Raw genomic sequence first — 19,884 nt, 5'->3', positions numbered from 1 at the left:
GTAATTACTTAGGGTTCTTTTTTCTCGATCCATTTTCGCCCAACCGTATTTCACAATGATGTATCTTCTACAATGAGAAATTATCGCATTAAGCTCGAGGCATACATTACACATTACCACAACTGCATCTACAATGATCTTAGCAATGAAATCGAATAACGTAACAAACACATTGCTTCTAGATGATAACGAAATGTGTTAAATAGTTTTGCATACGGAGCGATAAATCTGTCGTAGGCATTCATGATTGCAAGTCGTAAATACAATCTGTCGACTATAGTAATGATGCAGTTCGGGCGATATCGTAACGGAAAACTGTTGTTACTTGGCTTTTCGCTATTTGTATTGTTATGTACATATGTGAGATGATATTCTTTAAAAAACGGAAAGCATTGAGCTATAATTAATATATTCAATATTCGAACATTTTAGGCATACAGGAAACATGCTAAATCAACGACCGCAAAGTATAATGTGATGGTATGGTGGAGCCCATATGTAAAACAGCTAGATTATCACCGGAAATGTGGAGAAATAGAATGTCGTTTTACAAGCGATAGAAGAGTGCAAATGGATCCTTTCTTCTCGGTATGTAGACAAAATACCATTCCTGTAAACGACACTTATCTAAAACAGAATATGTTTCTATCTCTAATACCGTCTAGAGGTTTTAAAATTGGTCAAGGTCTGATCGTATAATGTTACTCGCACTCAAAATTTTCAAAAAAAAAAATTAGAGTCATAATTTCAATTCAAGGTAGATGATGAGTTGGTCCAGATAACTTGACCAACTATTACGTTGGATATTGTCTTATCATAAAACCATGCTGACATTATAATCTGGTATGGCAACCCTTAATACGTCTAAGACGCGTTTAGTTCTCTCCATTTAATTCCACTAATTATTTTGTTATCTTTGCAGATACGTATTTCGACCACAACTGTGTGGTCGTCTTCAGTGTCTCATACTTGACTCGACGAGACACTGAAGACGACAACACAGTTGTGGTCGAAATACGTATCTGCAAAGCAAAATAATTAGTGGAATTAAATGGAGAGTACTAAACTCGTCTTAGACGGTTGAATACATTTCACTAAAAAGAGCTTACAATATTTTTTCTGAACCCTTAATATTTATTTCGATTACATTTAAAACATGCGCCAGTAAATAACTTCGAATAAAATTGCAACTTGATAAATTATGAACTTGCAGCTCTAGAGTCATTTTACAATATTGTTCCAAGTTATGTTACTAACAGTTCAATTCGGGGTAGCCTATGCAGACTACAAGCTTTATCGCATGATATTGGATACCAGTTTTCCGCGAGCGGTAATGGCCGCCAGCTTGCCTGCGGGTCAGTCTCTGATTTGACGTTTCTGGAGGTCAACTGCACCCACCGCTCCGAGCATTCTGACCAATGTTGCATATAAGAAGGTGCTGATTCAGTGAATTCGAGCCTTATTATATACCTCATTGATCAAAATGCTCGAATGGTGGGTGCAGTTGACCTCCAGAAACGTCAAATCAGAAACTAACCCGCAGGCAAGCTGGCGGCCATTACCGCTCGCGGAAAACTGGATAGTTCTATGCACAGTTAATACACTCATGTAAGGGCCACGTGCCACAACCTGACATGTAGGGACATAAACGTGAATCTTCCTACGAATGAGTGTAAGGTTATGCAATGCTTGCAGCAACACCACGAACAGCACGTTGTAGCAGTTACCGATATCGAGTGCATGATAGTCAACACCTATCTAGTAGACACATTGTCACTATGAATGGAATTTCAATCAATTGGTCTAGCGAAGTAAAATATGTAGGACCTAATCATCATCTTCTTTTTTGTTGGTGTTACCACTTGAAGAATCCTTCGGCAACGAATATTAGGCAGGTTTTTGTGAGGGTCAATCGACGACGGATCAATGTTTACCCTGAGACAAATCCTTGATAAATTCCTAAGGTACAACTTGTAGGTTAACCAATTTGATTTAGACCCCTACACATTTTGGACTTTCCTGGTGACATATTCTTGATATCTGAACTTATATCAATGCCGCTGCTAATTCCTCCATTGGCTTCAGGATTCACTACCCGGATAAAAATGTACTATTGGTTTAATTGTGTAAACAATTGAATTACCATACAATGTACGGTATACAATAGGATATATTGTTTCTTGATGGTTGCACAGATTGTATCCACACTGAGGGTACAATACATCAAAATATTTTACTAATGTAACAATACTTGCAATTGTTTTTTAAACATTTTCGTACATAAGATTCATACATTGATAACTTTGAAACGTGTCTTTACATTGCATATAAACTATATAACAATATTTGCCTCAAAGAGCCAAATATGCATTTTTCCCTTTATATTGCATTGTTGAACAGTAAAGCTGTCACAACTGAGAAATCAAAAATCGTATTGTTTTACTATACAAATACAATACAATCCATTGTATTTTGAACAGTTTTGTTCGGATATTTCAACAATATTTTAACCATACACTCTATTGTGTGACGAAAAAAATGTATGGAAAAATCTCAGATTTTGTATAGTTACGATACTTAACAACCCGTACATTCTATTGCGAAAACTTCATTTACATTTGAGTAAATGGTTCATAACAATGCATTCTAATGTATTTCTATGGTTTCATTTACAATAAAATCTATTGCCAATTTAATGTTATTTATAGTAGTGTTACAATAAATTGTGTTGTTATTCTACTGTATTTTTTATTCGGGTAGCTTCCTGTGCAAAAATAACGATGTTTGGATGACATTTCAGTTGAAAGATATTTTAGTTAGGGTAACCGTACCCTTAGTGGAGGTAGCACCAATAGTGGAGGTAGTGGGGTTTTAATGAGATTTATCATATTTATACACTTTACGATGGTTTCAGTTGATGCGTCGTGCTTTAAATATCCTGTTAAATGCAACTTATCTTAAGATTTCGCTTGAAAAACTATTGAAAACAATGATTTTCCTTAACAAAAATTGACTCCCTTGCACCTATAGTGGTGCAACTGTACCAATAGTGGCGAGTCTCATAAGAAACCAATGGATAGCACCACTATGGGAACCGAAATTAATTTTTACCGCCACTAAAGGAACAGTGTACCCAAGTGGTAATTGTTGATGTTAAATGACACCTATCTCATTTTTGTTAGCAAATTTATTAGTTTATCTATTGACTAAGATATTAAAGCTGTAAATTTCTCATAATGATCGATTTAAAAAAAATATTTTTTATTTGTGTATCTACTAATCTAATCTACTAATACCTCCACTATTGGTACCGTTACCTTACCAGATAAAGATTGTCGCTTCGGTTTCCTTTGTACTGATGTCCGAAACATGTGTGGTACCTAACTGTCAAATCGTATGTATTTTTCCTTCATTGACATTTAGATCCCCTATCCTCGCCAGCAAAAGATGTTCCGGACAGCGACAATATTTATCTAGTAACTACAATATCTTTTTTTTTCAGTTGTATCAGTTTGTTCAAGAAGACAAGCGTAACAATGCGTTACGCTTCAAAGCATTCATTTCATATATTTAGTTTACATCTAAACAGATAGCACTGAATCAACAATTTGACGCCACAATACACGGTTCGAGGCCGCATCTCGCCATCCTCGAATGCGCCCCACGCTCGCCAAGTCGTTTTGCACCTGGTCTGCCCACCTTGCTCGCTGTGCTCCACGCCATCTCGTACCTGTCGGATCGGAAGCAAACACCATCTTTGTAGGGTTGCTGTCCGGCATTCTTGAAACATGTCCTGCCCATCGTACCCTTCCGGCTTTAGCTACCTTCTGGATACTGGGTTCGCCGTAGGGCTGGGCGAGCTCGTGGTTCATACTTCGCCGCCAAACACCGTCTTCTTGCACGCCGCCAAAGATGGTCCTAAGCACCCGTCTTTCGAATACTCCGAGTGCTTGCAAGTCCTCCTCGTGCATTATCCATGTTTCGTGTCCGTAGAGGACTACCGGTCTTATTAGCGTCTTGTACATAACACGTTTGGTGCGGTGGCGAATATTTTTTGACCGCAGTTTCTTCTAGTAGTAGGTCCGACTTTCACAGAGGATGCGCCTTCGTATTTCACGTCTAACATTGTTATCAGCCGTTAGCAAGGATCCAAGGTAGACGAATTCCTCGACCACCTCGAACGTATCCCCGTCTATCGTAACACTGCTTCCCAGGCGGGCCCCTGCTGTTACACCCGGCTAAATATATTATATTAACAATATAGCTCACTTCGTGAATCTCCATATAATAGGCAACGGTCAACACAATCACACCATCTTGCGTCACAAAGGGTAACTAATGCCTGAGAACGATGTCCAAGGGGTGCCATAATTGCAAAAATTACACTAATTTTACAATGTTTAAAAATTTGACTTACATTTTCAAAAACTTTATATTCAAACTAAGACATCAAAATGGGGTCATAGAATGATTTCTAGCATATTATTTCAACATGTTATACTGCATATTGTATCATACTTTTAAACACCCCTCGGAATGTCGCTTTACTACATTGCTTACCCTTTGTGACACCGCGTCGCTACTGTGTTGTCCGTCGAAATCAGCCAGAGTGAGCTATATTGTAAATTAATATAGTATACTAATCGACCCGGCAGACGTTGTCCTGCATAGTAGGCGAAAATGTTGTGCGTTGTTAACTGCCCATGCGAAATTCCCATACGAATCTTTATTTTAGTGTTTCACGACTTACTCAACTTTACTAATGATTTTCGACTAAGGAAATATCATATAAACCCGTCGGAAACTATTACGAATGTAATGCTGAAGGAATGAAGAAAATCCATCCAGCAGTTTTCGAGTAATGCGGATACGAACACAGACCATTTCATTTTTATTATATAGAAGATAGATAGAGAAGAAGATTTAACCCCCGATTAATATAGTATATTTGATCCTTCACACCGTTTTGCACACCATCCACCGTTGCTTTGATCAGTTTGGTAAGCTTCCCAGGGAAGCTGTTCTCGTCCATAATTTGTCATGGCTCTACGCGGTATATACTGTCGTATGCCGCATTGAAATCAATGAACTGATGGTGCGTTGGGACCTGGTATTCACGGCATTTTTGAAGTACAAAATTTGCCGTACAGTAAAGATCTGGTCCGTTGTCGAGCCGCCGTCAACGAAGCCGGCTTGATAACATCCCACGAACTTATTCACCAATGATGACAGATGACAAAAGATGATTTGGGATATCACTTTGTAGGCGGCATTAAGGATGGTGATCGCTCTAAAGTTCTCACACTCCAGCTTGTCGCCTTTCTTGTAGATGGGGCATATAACTTTTTCCTTCTACTCCTCCGGTAGCTGTTCAGTTTCCCAGATTCTGACTATCAGTTTGTGTAGGCAAGTGGCCAGCTTTTCCGGGCCCATCTTGATGAGCTCAGCTCCGATACCATCCTTACCAGCTGCTTTATTGGTCTTTAGCTGTTGGATGGCATCCTTAACTTCCCTCAAGGTGGGGGCTGGTTGGCTTCTATCGTCCGCTGAACTGACGTAGTCATCTCATCCGCTGCCTTGACTTTCACTGCCTGTACTCTCAGCGCCGTTCAAATGTAGTAGTGCTGCTTCCACCTTTCGATCACCATACGTTCGTCCGTCAAGATGCTCCCATCCTTATCTCGGCACATTAAGCTTCTGGTAGAACTTGCGTGTTTCTTGAGAACGGCACAGCTGTTCCAGCTCCTCACACTCCGCTTCTTCCTGGCGGCGTTTCTTTTCCTGAAAAAGGCGGGTCTGCTGTCTGCTGTCTCCGCTTCCGTCTATAACGTTCCACGTTCTGCCGAGTACCTTACCTTACTGCAGCGCGACCGCCCGGCAGTCGGTACCGAACATTGTTGATGACGGATAGTTTTGGGCGCAGTTTATCCATCACCAGATAGTGATCAGAGTCGATGTTAGCGCCACGATATGTCCTGACGTCAATAATGTCGGAGAAATACGGTCCATCAATCAAAACGTGGTCGATTTGTGATTCTGTCTGCAGTGGTGATCTCCAGGTGTACCGATACGGAAGGCTGTGTTGGATGTAGGTATTTCGAATGGCCATATTTTTGGACGCGGCGAAATCAGTTAGTCGTAGGGGGCCGTCCAGAAACCACGTGGTCATATATGGGGGGAGGGGGGGGTTTGGAAAATGACCACGATAAGCCACATGGGGGAGGGGGGTGTTGCTCTCGAACCACGTGGTTTTTTTTACACAAAAAACTTTTGGTGAATAACAATAGCGGTGTAAAAAATACAAATCAGAAAAAATATTGAGTTAATCATTAAACGCCAAAGCGCATCTTAGGGCCTATGCCCACGTAGCGTCTTTTCAAATCAGCGTTAAAAAGACGCAGGTGTGCATCGAGAAAAACCGGTAACGCAGCGTCGGTCGTAACGCCGATGCATATCTGCGCTATTTGACAATCTTAGCCTTAGATCCTTTTTTCATAAAAAAATAAACGAAAAAACAGGTTGCGATTCAGTCTCAATTTCCATAACAAAAATTTAAAAAGTAAAAATGGGAAAATATAAAAAAAAAATTCTGCCGCGCCACGCCACCGCCGCAGATGTTTTTTGGCATCATGCCGCCGACACTTTTGCATCAGCGGACTGCAGCTACAAATTTGAAAAATATTCATGTTTTTACAATAATCCAAGAAAAAAACTTCAAAAGAATTTCTTGGGGATATTCAGGAAAAATCCAGTAAAGAAATTTCCTGTAAAAACTTTTACATTACTTCATATAATCCTGATAAAGTGCTGGCATTCAGAATGATTTTTGAACAATTCTCTCTGAAAAATTTTGCTTGGAAATTTTGCTACAAATTGATAATGAAAAAAAAAACAAAACATCTCCAGTGTAAATTGCGAAAAAATTTCTGAAAATTCAAAACAGTCCCGTGGGAAATACATATAATTTATATATATTTTTTTTACATTCTAATGAAATTTTCTACGACAAGTTCTTTCGAATCTTCACCAGAAATTCTTCTTTATTTCCAAAAAAAGTTTTTCGAACATCTTAAGGAGTGCACTTCAAAATGTTCAGTCTCCAGTTAACTTTGCGAGCAAAGGCGTAGGGTTGTCAACTCGGAGATGACGAGTTCGATTCTCGTTCCTATCTAGGATATGTTCGGGTGGGAAACATTCTCGACATACTAGGTATAGTGTATCCATCGTACTAGCTACACAAGATATATATTATATAATCGTGCAAGGACTGGCATATAAAAGCTTTCAATTTATAACTAAGGAAATGCTAATAGAATATACTAAGTTGAAAAGCAGACCAACTTCCAGTTGGAACATGGAGCCATAGAAGAAGAAGAAGACTTCTATTTTTTTCAATAAAACTCTTCTGAATTTCCGAAAGATATTAAACAGCCAATGCCACATGAAACACTTTGATATTTCCGTTGATTTTTTGTTTTTGGATTTTTTTTTCAAATTTCAAATTAAAATTTTTCGGAATACTTTTTTACGCTCTTTGTGAATTCTATCACATTTTTTAAAATTTTCCAAGTATTTTTTTATTCGAGGCATTATTCAGAATTTCCACGGAAGAATTCTCGAGATTCTTGTTTTTTTAATTTGTACCATAAAATCTTCCAAAATTTCATCGGGAATTCATTCTTCTTCGGGAAGTCATTTCGATTTCTTTGTAGGTTCAGCTGAACATTTTTAATTAAATTAAGATATTCAGTGATGAACTTTATAATTATTTTAAAAAAATCACTGGTAAAAAAATTTAAAAAAAATTAATAATATAGGGATATTTTGGAAAATTTCAAAACCATTACAATTTTTTCTCGAAATTTTTATAACATATTCGCGAGTCCACATTTTTTTGTATCCTCTCCTGATGCATCGAAGGTATACGAGTGCTAGATATCCTAATACCCGATACACATTACAACATGATAACATCATCAAAATGTTAGAATTCATGAAAATTTATAATTTCCATGCCGGGTTTAGTTTGATTTCACGCAGAGAAAATCTAACTTTTTGAACTAAAAAATAAAATTATTGAAATATTTTTTAAACTCAAATATTTTATCTTTAAAATCAAAACTGAAATATATTTAATTCAAAAAATTTAATTGTTGTTTCTACTACAATCCAGTATAAATAATATAGTATATTATAAACTAGTTTGTGAAGTAAATATATGAAAAAATTACAAATATAATTATTGTAGTTTTATTTTCCACACGACGCCTAATCAAAAATTAAAATAATTGATAATCACAAGAAATTTAATATAAAATTCAAAATACATTTTTGATTACAATATTTTTGTTTTTTTGAATTTAAGAAAAATATTGTTGAAAGCAAAAATTTTTCTTTTTGGTTTAAAAATATTTTTTGTACAAACAAAAAAATATATTGTAAATTCAACAATTTTTATTTTGAGTGCTGTTTTGGAACATTGTAGAAACAACAATATTTTTCGTCTAATCAAATCTGTTTTTTTGTTGAATTCAACAAATAAAATTATTAGCCGGGGAACAATAATTATTTTTGTTGTTTTTATACATAATATCATTGAGTTTAAAAAACATTTTTCTGCGCGTTTGAATCAGTTGAAAATGTTCATCTTCAAAATTGATCGGTTTAGTTACATAAGGTTTTTTTTTTTAATTTTTGTACTTGAGAAAAAACCACGTGGTCATTGGGGGGGAGGGGGGTCTGCCAAATGACCACGATAAGCCACATGGGGGGAGGGGGGTTGAAAATCTTCAAAAATATGACCACGTGGTTTCTGGATGGCCCCTAGCCCGTTTTCGTTCGTCAGCCGGTGAGCGCTGAACTTTCCTCCAGTCGGTCGAAACTCCTTCTTTTGGCTAACCTGAGCGTTCAAATCTCCTATGATGATTTTGACGTCGTGGCTTGGGCAGCTGTCATACTCACGTTCCAGCTGCGCGTAGAATGCGTCTTTATCATCATCAGTGCTTCCGGAGTGTGGGCTATGGACGTTGATTATGCTGAAGTTGAAGAACCGGCCTTCAATCCTCAACCTGGACATTCTCTCATTGGTCGGCCACCACCCGATCACGCGCCTTTGCATATCGCTCATCACTATGAAAGCTGTTCCCAGCTCGTGTGTTGCCGCAGCTCTGGTAGATGGTATGATTATACCTCCAAACGTTCGCACCATTGATCTCTTTTAACAAACCTCCTGCAGCGCTACGATACCGAATCTACGGTCCTTGAGTACATCGACGAGCATGCGTGTGCTTCCGATGAAGTTGAGAGATTTGCAACTCCACGAACCGAGTTTCCAATCGCTAGTCCCTTTTCGTCGCAGTGGTCTTCGCCGATGGTTCCGGTCCGTATTCTTTTGTTGATTGTCCGTTGCGTATGTTTTTTAAAAGTCTGGCTTGCAGGGCCTGACATCAAACCCCCTAAATTTCCGGAGGACCATTCCTCCTTATTCCCGGTGGATCATGGTGCACAGTTTCACTTAGTGTCCCTCGCTGGCACTCGGACGATGATCAGCCGCCCCTAACATGGAGAACAGACGCTGTTGTGAGCCGATCCTGACATGGAGAAAAGACGCTCAGTAAGATTTGCACCTCCGGAGAGGAGCAAACCTCCCCTTCCCTGTCAGCATACGACAATAGTTCCCACCGGTAGGGATAGGAGTTGCTGGGTAAGAGGGTAAGGACCACGAGATGGGGTCTATTTTATTCCTTCAGGTACGCGAAGTACCAATGGCACGCTTTACCCAGCATTGGCCGTGCCATCTCAACCTTATCCTCTCTGTATGTATACACTATACAGATATGTAACATACCGTGAGACATTTTTGAGACGCAAGTTGTTATGATAAAAACGAGCTATGGGTAATGTTTTCAACATAACCGCGAGTAGACGTAGGACTTGTATAACGTATTTACATTTAACTTCTAACTTTTGGATCTATGGAGTTTGATTATAGGTATGCTGTGTAGAATTATTAGCAATTTGTTTATTCATAACTTCTGGAAATAAAACCAATAATTAAATACATAATTAGAATTGCTTTGTTTCTAACTATTAAGCCCTTATTTACTCGAGTAAATGTAGGACATTTATAGATTTCTTATTGATGATACATAGTATTGGAAGTTTAAAAATTCTATTTATAAAATTTTCAGACTAGAGCAAAATGTGCTATTTTAGGGGAACTGTCCCGTTTTCCAAACAAAGAAATTCAGCACCAATTTCGTTGCTTCTTTTTGCTAACATGCGTGCTTACTGCTGAAAAAATCACAACAATGAGAAACAAGTCAAGGAGCAGTAACCCTACTAAAATAAAGGAGGTACTGCTAATTAGTCAACGAAAAATTATTTAATTTTTAATTTAATTTAATGCGGACTTATTTAATAGATTTACATGTAATAAAGCGAAATTTCCAAATGAGCAGACCAAATCTCTCTAATTTTGGCCACCCACTTATTTCATGCATATTCGCAGACCCACCGGCAGATCTACCGCTGCACACTTAACTCATTTCACCGTATTCGGTAAATTTTACCGAAATCTCAACAGCAGAACTGTTCGGTAATTTATTTTACAGATTTTTTGTAATTTTTTCCATTGCTCAACTGTCAAAATCACCGAAAATCAGTTAAATTATTTACCGAACAGTTCAGCTGTTGAGATTTCGGTAAAATTTTACCGAATTCGGCGATTTATTTTAAGTGTGTGGTGACTGCATGCTGTCGCTGTGTAGGTAAACACAGCTAACGAACGAACGAAACGAAAAATGCGCGAGCAAAAAGCACGTCAGTACTAGAGGCCTGAATAAGAGAAACGCGGATAGAAAATATGACTCTGCCAACACTGCATCCAATCTTCATCATCAAAGAACAACACATGAAAAGAAAGAAATGGTTTATGTAGATAAAATCTCACAATCCGCTATTTTATATGTCCACATCACATAACAATAGAATACAATAAACAATGTAATTTCATTTCATAATCTATAAATGACTTGCATATATTATATTAAAATACATTCAATTTTGTTTATCTAAAAATTACATAAAATCGAATTTGGCCGTTTTCAGTATTTGAGCCAACATTTTGGCTGCTTGACAGGTCTCCTGCTCGATTGGCTGCTGTTTTTTGACGGTTCGATTGGCGGCACATACCTATCCGCGTTTCTCTTATTCAGGCCTCTAGTCAGTACGCGCTGCTGTCACAAATTGTAATGACTCGCAAACGACAGGCACTGCTTCTTTTATACACAAAGAAAATCTAAATCACCCAGAGTAGTAAAGAAAGACGTAAGTCCTACGTCAAAAAAACTGATTCGGGGGGCTTCAGTTTTGGATGAATTCCTTTAAAAAAGCATCAATTATGTGGATCACTGGTTCTGACAATGTATTTCAACTTGTTTTACACAGCTGTGCGAAAGATATGTAAGATACCCCGAGGCAAGTGAAAATACGGGGTAAGTGGGTACTAGGGATCCTATATTAAGAGATGTGCGAATACTTTTTCAGACGATTTAGCAACGCTGTTACTCTCGTAAACAAACGCTGCCAGCACTTGCCGCACTGAAAAATGTTTAGGCTTGCACATGACTTTACATTCGAAGACACTATTTGATTATTTTGTCTAAGCTCTAGCAGTGTATTTTCGCTAAAATTAAAGAGCAATACAAATGAACACGATATAAGGCATCAACTAGACTACTTTTACTTACGAAAGCAAAACTAATTGTTTATTCGATAAAACTTTTCATAAAATCTATTTCACCAAAATCGCAATACCTTTCGATCTACAACAATAACGATGTTCATTTGGCTCAGATTTTGACAGTTCTCAATGCTCGATTGGCTCAAGATGGCCGCTTTCGCATATCTCTGAATGTAGGATCCCTAGTGGGTACTATGGCTGCCGATTAATCGGTGAACGTTTTTAATGATAACAATGTTCTAGAAAGATGAAGCAGAACTATCAACGAATTCACCTGACATAAAAATATTTGGAATCAAAAACATTTACGGCACCATACTAATGGTATTGTTCAATCATGACTTTGAACTACCGGCAAAATCTATTACTTTTATTTTAATTCAATGGATTTACAACAAAATAGTCATTTATAAATTCATCATTGATTAGGGAAGTGAATATTTTGAGCAATTAAATAATTGTGTGACATCGAAAACGATTTAAAAGTTTTGATTAAAGCCAAAATCGGCAATTTTCATTTGCCCTTGAGTTTAAACATACATGGGGCAAGTGGGACATATTTGAACAACATTTTCGATAGAGCCATTTAACCTATTTTTAGATTGTTGTCTAGTGAAACATATTTACGACACTCATATATCATGTGGATTTGAATCAAATGCAACTGATATCGTTGATTCCGTTGTTAAGAAGTAGTGTACAGTTGATTTACCAAATGTGTATGTGTACTTTCTGAAAATTAGGAAAACGCAATGACTATACGAATTTTTCCGTTTACAGTGCAAATAATCTATTTATTCTACAACAGATCAACAGGTTATTTTTGAACTTCGCATCAGATTCACAGATTTTTACTTAAATAAAGTGCTTAAGACATAAATTGGCCATTTCGTTCTATTACATATTTAAAACACTGCGCATCGCCTGAATAAAAACGTTCCTTTTGAATTTCTAATTTATGTACTAATTTGTGTTCCAAACAGAGAAACATTCATTCGAAAAGTGAACAAAGATTTGTTCATACTTTCCATCTAACACATATGTTAAGAAAGTAAGCTAATAGAAGCCAGGCAACAGTCAGTTAAACAGTGAACCGGGTGTTGTCTTGTTCTTATATCTGCTAACATTGTTTTCCCTTTTTTGCAAAAACAAAAGTCTGACAAGCAATAAACCTCCATCCATGATATGAAATACTATAACTCAGAAATTACATGAACATTATATCTACATTCTTATAATTAGTTACGTTCGACAGTATAAAGCAGAATAGTTCCCACTTGCCCCGTTTGAAGGGGTAAGTGGGTCCCACAGGTAAATTTATTTCTGTCACTACCAATATTTTTTATAACTGAATAAATGGCTTACAACAAGTCCACACTTCAACAACGGAAGCATATGATGACGTATCCGTGGTTAATGTCCTGAAGTACCATGTTTTCTAAGAATGTTTTCTGAACTAGCGCTGAACCTTATGCAATTCCAATCCGAAAATTGTCTAGACCGGCACCGGGAATCGACCCAGCCACCCTCAGCGTGGTCTTGCTTTGTAGCCGCGCGTCTAACCGCACGGCTAAGGAGGGGCCCGTCCTTAGGGTTTTCGTCCTGCTACATCTATAAAACTTAATGCATATATAATTCCCCGTTCTCAGTACAAGCTATATCACTTGATATAGAAACCTTAGATATGAAACATCATATGGATTGTATCCAATAAAAACTGTCAAGATACTCTATCAAATGATATAGTTCGTAGTCTGAGCGGTACATAAGAAATATTCTACAAGACTTTTGAAAATAAATATTTTACAGGGCTACCTTTTCCACGGGAGTAAAGTTTCCATATATGACATGCCATCGAATCGCAGAATAGACCAATATTGGGGATTGTACTACGATACATCTCCCAAGGATGCACCGTTTCTTCTGCATGCATTGGATATATTCAACTTCTCATCAACGTTCAGCCGATACAGTACGGTCCCGCTCACGCTGCAGTCATTCACTACATTAGAAGAGCTGATCAACTATAAAAATATGTACACATTCGGACAAAAATCCAATTTTCAAAGGAAAATGAAAATGGCCCCTGTACTGTACATACAGTCTCGCTGTGATACGCTTACTGGGCGAGAATTGTACGTCAAGGAATTAAGCAAATACATATTAATAGATTCCTACGGAGCATGTTTGAATAATAAAACATTGCCAAATGGAATAACAGACAATTCAATGAATGTTACTGATGTTCGTAACTTCTACGACTTTGCCTCCAAATACAAGTTCATTATTGTTTACCAAGACATGATCTGTGAAGATTATATAATTGATAAGTTTTGGAAATCCTTAAGTCTGGGGATTGTTCCTATTTATTTTGGGGCAACCAACATACGAGTAAGTAGAAAAGCTTTAAGTATTACAATGTTGTTTATATATAATGTACCTTTTTGTTGTTTTCAGCGCTATCTACCAAACCCAAATTCAGCCATTTTGATAGAAGATTTTAGCAGCCCTCAAGAACTAGCGCAATTTATTTCTCAAGTATCCAACAACGAAGATGTTTACACAACTTTCTTGTACCACAAAACCATGGACTTTTACCCAATATCCAATCAGTTATTGGTCAATGCGATCTTCAAGGAAGATATCATGTATTTGGAAAGCAGGAGAACTCGATCAATAGTTGAATTCGAGTGCACCGCATGCGTACAAAGTTATCACCAGGAACATCATCAATCTCATCAGAAAGAGATATCATGCGAACTCCCGTACTTTCCACCTGGAAATTTCACTCTCAAGGCACTACCACGTGTTCAAGAATTTATCGAAAAAGCTCGGATGGAAGCAGCTATTGTGCACAAAATGGCAGACGTGAGAGCAACGTAATAATTAGAGATCTGTCGATATCCCTAATAAGGCTATTTTTTATGAATACGATACAAAACAAAAGATCATAGTTTTTTCTCAGTTGGGGCGCAGTTGTATGGAAAAACCCAAACTTCATCCAATCTAGTGAGATCAAGATTTTACTAAATCGTATGGGAAAACGTATTTTTTTACATTTTTGCTCTTAGCGGCTTCAATTTATCGCCAATCACGTGACTTAATACGTTAGCATATAGTCTGAAAGACTTTGCCGAAGAAGGTACGTACCTAGCTGGAAGGTCTACAAAAAATGTTATTACGCATCGAAACTTGATTGCTCAAACCAGAGTCTATTATATAGAGTTGCGCAAAGAGGATCTTCTTACTCTTATTCTGAATGATGCTTTTGTTATTATGTTGAAAACTTTCATTTTTGTTCAACCCTTCAAGTGACTTCACGGGAGTGATCACTTCTAAATCTTTTTAATTCGATAACCAAAGTCACCTACAGAGTGCAAACACGTGAGTTTCTTGTTGCAACTTTATTGGGGGGTGTATTGAAGTTTTTTGAAGCTGTTTTTTAGAACAAATCTAATACATTTCAATTCATGAGTTTTAATTCGCCATAATAATCATCAGGCGATAACAATACTTCCGCCTTACCAACAATCATTTGTTTACTTTGCTCGATAGGTAGACGGTTTGACAGTTCAATAGGTAGATTTAGCTTCACTCTTTGCGTAACTCTATATATAATAGACTCTGGCTCAAACATGTTCAAACTAGGGATCCTATAATGAGAGATATGCAAATACTTTTCAAAACGATTTAGCAACGCTGTTACTTTTGTTAGCAAACGCTTCCAGCACTTGCCGCAGCGGAAAATGTTGAAGCTTGTATATGACTTCGCATTTGATAACAATTTGGAACATGTTTGTCTATCCACTAACAGTGTTTAAATAGGCATTGTCAATAAAATAAAAGTGCAACACTAGACTACTTCACTTCTAGTGCAACACTAGATTACTTCTACTCGTGAAAGTAAAACAAATTGTTTATTCGATAAAACTTTTCTTAAAATCTATCTCAATACCTCTCAATCTGCAACAATAACAACGTTCATTTGGCTCACGTTTTGACAGTTCTCAATGCAAAAAAATATTGATCTTATTGAGAAATTATTGGTCCACGTAGTTCGGCAGTGCTGACAGAATAAACGATTTTTTGCATATGATTAGAACAATCAATCTTAAAAACGTTATAACTTTTTTCGTGAACGTTCCAGCAACAAACGTTCTTCAGCAAAGTTTTTCGTCATCCTTTGGGTTATAATTTAATGCAATGTGCTACTTGGTTTACGATGAACTGAAACCTCTAGAAGTAGTAATGCAAAAAACACGTTTTCACAATTTCATTACAAACTTCAAACGCGATGCGGAAAACGAGTTGTTTGGGATCCACACTGGTTTCAAAAAATCATTGATTTGAAAAAATGACCATGACACCCCACTCTATGCATACAGCCTTGATTTAAGACGAAAAGTTTCAGAATGGTATCAATTGAAGAACGTTGAAAGCAAAGTTCAGAATGTAGATTGCTTAAGTGAATTCATAGGTGATAGGTAATCATAGGTGATCATTTGAATGGAAGCAAATGAAGCATATGTTTATACCACCCCCCTGAAATGAGATGTAGTTCTTGAAGCCGTCTACCGATTGGGTGGCGCTAGGGTTGCCTTTCCCAATTTAAGCTCCGTTCATACCGCCTCGAGAGCATTGGCGATTGGCACTTTGATGTTTCATGAAGAAGAAGAAGCAGAAAGATGATAATCAAAAATAGTCGCACAGGAAAACATACAAAGAAATTTTTGAAACACTTCTTTAAAATTCTAGAAGCAATATAATTAAAAACGGTAAGCAGTACGGGGTTAGTCTTGTTTTTTACTGCACAATAAACACAATATTTCAATTTCAATTTTTATTCTGTGATATCATACTTAATACACAGTATAAGAAAAGTCCAACCCCGTACTGTTTACCGTTTTTAATTATATTTCCTCTAGAATTTCAAAGAAGAGTTTCAAAAATATCCTCGTATGTTTTCCCGCGCGAAATTTTTTGAATATCATCTTTCTGCTTCTTCTTCTTCATGCAACATCAAAGCGCCAATTAATTACGTCGAAAATCACGCAACAATGCAATACATCTCGTTGAATATATTTAATTTAACAATGCAACACATGCCGCTTACGCCGATTACGCATCCGACTGTTCTGACTTCGTGTGTTTATTGCTTAACCGGCAATGTTTACATCCAGCACCATGTTTTTGGCTTCAGTCGAGTTGTTCGTGGATGACAGCCGTTTCATGGGGGTGGTTTATACCAGAGACGATGGTATTATATAGAGACACGCGGTGTTATGTGAGAGTTCTATTTGTACACCACTGTCCGTCACTCTACGTAGCGTTCCTTACTGTTGCTGTACGTTTTTACGTAGACGAACCATTAGATCACGGAGTGGAAGCATTAAGATTACGGGCGCATTAGATTTATTCTAGTGTGAATAAAACACTGAAATTGTGAGTAGGCTATTCAATGTTCATTGTAAACTATGTGAAATTAAGAAATATATTTCAGCTTTGATCTACGTGTTTTCAATTTGTTCTGCTTTAAGAGCAGTGCCCGTCGCTATTGTTTCCAACACGCGGAGAGAATAAAAGCAATTCTGGCTTCACGGCCAGCAGTCAAAAAAATTCTGTGCGATCGGCAACATAAAAAATTGTGAGAACTTGAAGTGACTCTCAGTGTGAGCAGTTATTTCGTTTGCTCCAACTACATATTTTCTCTTGTTTAGCACCATTTCCTTATATTCAACAGTAAATATGATTAAATACCATATATAAATTTGCTATGAGAACTCTGAAAACATCTTCATTCACTGAACTCTCGATTGGTAATGTTTGTTTACTTTGCTCGTTTGGTACCGCGTTTGACGGTTCGTTTGGTACTTTCGGCTTCACTGTTTGCGGGTCTCTATCTATAAACAACGTCTCTGGTTTATACAGCGATCCTTATTTGGCTGTTTAAGACTACCTAAGGGTCAATTTCTTCACCACCGCTGAACTCTTAAGCGGTGCTTACCCATACGCTTAAAACTGGTTTAAGCACTAAGCGGAGGTAAAGAAATCGGTCCTAAGTAAAGGAATGAAAACTATATGAAAAATAAGCCATACACAGATAGAAAAATCCACTGAAATTTACGCGAAAAATCATGCACGCATATAAATGAAAGCGCAATTCCACACGGGATACAGCCTAAATGTATACAATATTTGACGTGAATCGTCAATATTCCACACAAGTTGTAAGCAATCTTGTTAGAAAGAGGACCATTTCAGCGAAGAATAGCGTAAATTTCCGCATGTCAAGTTTTATGCGCTGTTTATTTTTCATTATTTTTTCTGTGCAGGTAAAACAACAAGTTTATTTAAAAAAACGGAACAAACAAATGTAGGGTAAGACGGTATAATATGCCCCTAAGGCAAAACCTATAATAACTTTTTTCTTTTCAACGGAATTTATGTAAACTTTGTGTTATTTGGTACTCCAAAAAGTTTCAAATGCTTTGCCTGTGTGTAGTTATATAAAATATCACAGAGAACACGTAATAAAGCTTTTTTGAAAGTCGTGAAAATGGATTTTAACAAGTGCCTGGGCAAAACGTCCCACCTTAACCAAAGTGTTTCATAGCCTATCTATCCCATAATAAAAAAGGTTACAAACCCCTATGTACTTGACATTGAAAAACCAACATAAGACCATTTAAGCAAGTTCGAATTACATTACGATAGTGTCCATACCAGCAACTGCTGCTGGGCTCGCCGCGCATGTGCCCAGTTGGTAAGGATATATCGTCCTGCATACACTGGGGCGTTTTGATTCTTCTTCTTTATTGGCATTACATCCCCACACTGGGGCAGCGCTGCCTCGCAGCTTTGTGTTCATTAAGCACTTCCACAGTCATTAACTGCAAGGTTTCTAAGCCAGGTTACCATTTTTGCATTCGTATATCATGAGGCTAGGCACGATGATACTTTTATGCCCAGGGAAGTCGAGACAATTTCCAATCCGAAAATTGTCTAGACCGGCACCGGGAATCGAACCCAGCCACCCTCAGCATGGTCTTGCTTTGTAGCCGCGCGTCTTACCGCACGGCTAAGGATGGCTCCTGTACGTTTTAATTAGTGAAACATATTTTCAATATACCCAGAAAAAAAATTGTTGCCTAACTTAGTGCTCCGGTCAAGTTTTGCGAACAGTACACTGCCACTCGCATATTAGCCCCATTTAACTTTTCATCTCTTTTAAGTTAACCCAGTGAGAAGTCTTTATTTCAAAAGTACTTCCATACATCATAATCATAATTGCGATTTTGTATGCCCATGAGTGAAAAAAATACCAAGTCATGTGCGTCCCATATTGAAAGTACCCGCATAACAGCCCCATTAGGAATTAACATGACCTGATTGCATAAAACTAAACAATATGTCAATCAAACTAAATCGTTTAACAATAATCTATCGTATGATGAAAAACTTAGCAAAATTTCAACAAGATCCGATGATGTTTCAATTTGTTAAATTTTTTAAAGGTTTATATGGAAGATGCAATGTGGAACTTCAATGGCTATTATCTCAGTTTTCCAAAAAACGGTATGGGGCTGATATGCAAGTGGAGGCAGTATAGCAACGTCGCTGTATAATGTTGCAACCATGAGCAACCAAACATGAAATAATTATGTAATATAAAAATACTTCCACATTCGTATTGTATGATGGTCAAACAACCAATTCTTATTTGTATTTTGAGAACCGAAGGAAGATAAGCAATTGTAGGGGATCTGGGGCATTATAAACACCCTGGGCAGATTGGAATCCCCAAATATATAAATTTGGCAAAAAAGTTAGAATGTTTTCCAAATTATTAAAAATTATAAGTTTCACCTCCCATAAAATAAGCTTTAGTTTGTCATAGAACATGATTTCCCAATTAGTCATCATCCTATATCATAATTCTGTTATTAACAGTGCTCCGGTATCCATTTGCGATAAGTTGATTTTTACAATATTTCAAACAATTTAAAAAAAAATGAAACATAATCTGAACCTCACCGAACCAGTATACTGATGCTTTTATATCGTGTCCTTCTCGTGTTATGATGGTGCGGAATTTTAAATCGCTATAAAATATAATGCAGACAACAAAAAAGCAATAGAAG

The 19,884-nt window shown here is 37.2% G+C and overlaps 1 protein-coding gene across 1 annotated transcript; it reads left to right on the top strand.

The window, feature by feature from the left end:
• Positions 1-238: 238 nt before the first annotated feature.
• Positions 239-18,300, top strand: LOC134212239 (alpha-(1,3)-fucosyltransferase 10). Its single transcript, XM_062689904.1, has 4 exons — positions 239-360; positions 433-588; positions 13,553-14,134; positions 14,201-18,300. Exons 1-4 carry the CDS (start codon positions 244-246, stop codon positions 14,624-14,626), a joined length of 1,281 nt encoding a protein of 426 aa, XP_062545888.1. The 5' UTR covers positions 239-243; the 3' UTR covers positions 14,627-18,300.
• The last annotated feature ends 1,584 nt before the right edge of the window (positions 18,301-19,884 follow it).

Source organism: Armigeres subalbatus, chromosome 2, assembly GCF_024139115.2.
Source record: "Armigeres subalbatus isolate Guangzhou_Male chromosome 2, GZ_Asu_2, whole genome shotgun sequence".
Taxonomy (NCBI): Eukaryota; Metazoa; Arthropoda; class Insecta; order Diptera; family Culicidae; genus Armigeres; species Armigeres subalbatus.
The sequence above is the reverse complement of the archived record's forward strand: the minus strand, read 5'-3'. Positions and strand labels throughout refer to the sequence as shown.

What these genes read in the sequence shown, in the direction of transcription:
- LOC134212239 (XM_062689904.1), top strand. Translation starts at nt 244, where the DNA reads ATGATTGCAAGTCGTAAATACAATCTGTCGACTATAGTAATGATGCAG. An exon ending in AAATGGATCCTTTCTTCTCG is followed by an intron (nt 589 to 13,552) that starts GTATGTAGACAA and finishes AATATTTTACAG; the next exon opens with GGCTACCTTTTCCACGGGAG. An exon ending in TTGGGGCAACCAACATACGA is followed by an intron (nt 14,135 to 14,200) that starts GTAAGTAGAAAA and finishes TGTTGTTTTCAG; the next exon opens with CGCTATCTACCAAACCCAAA.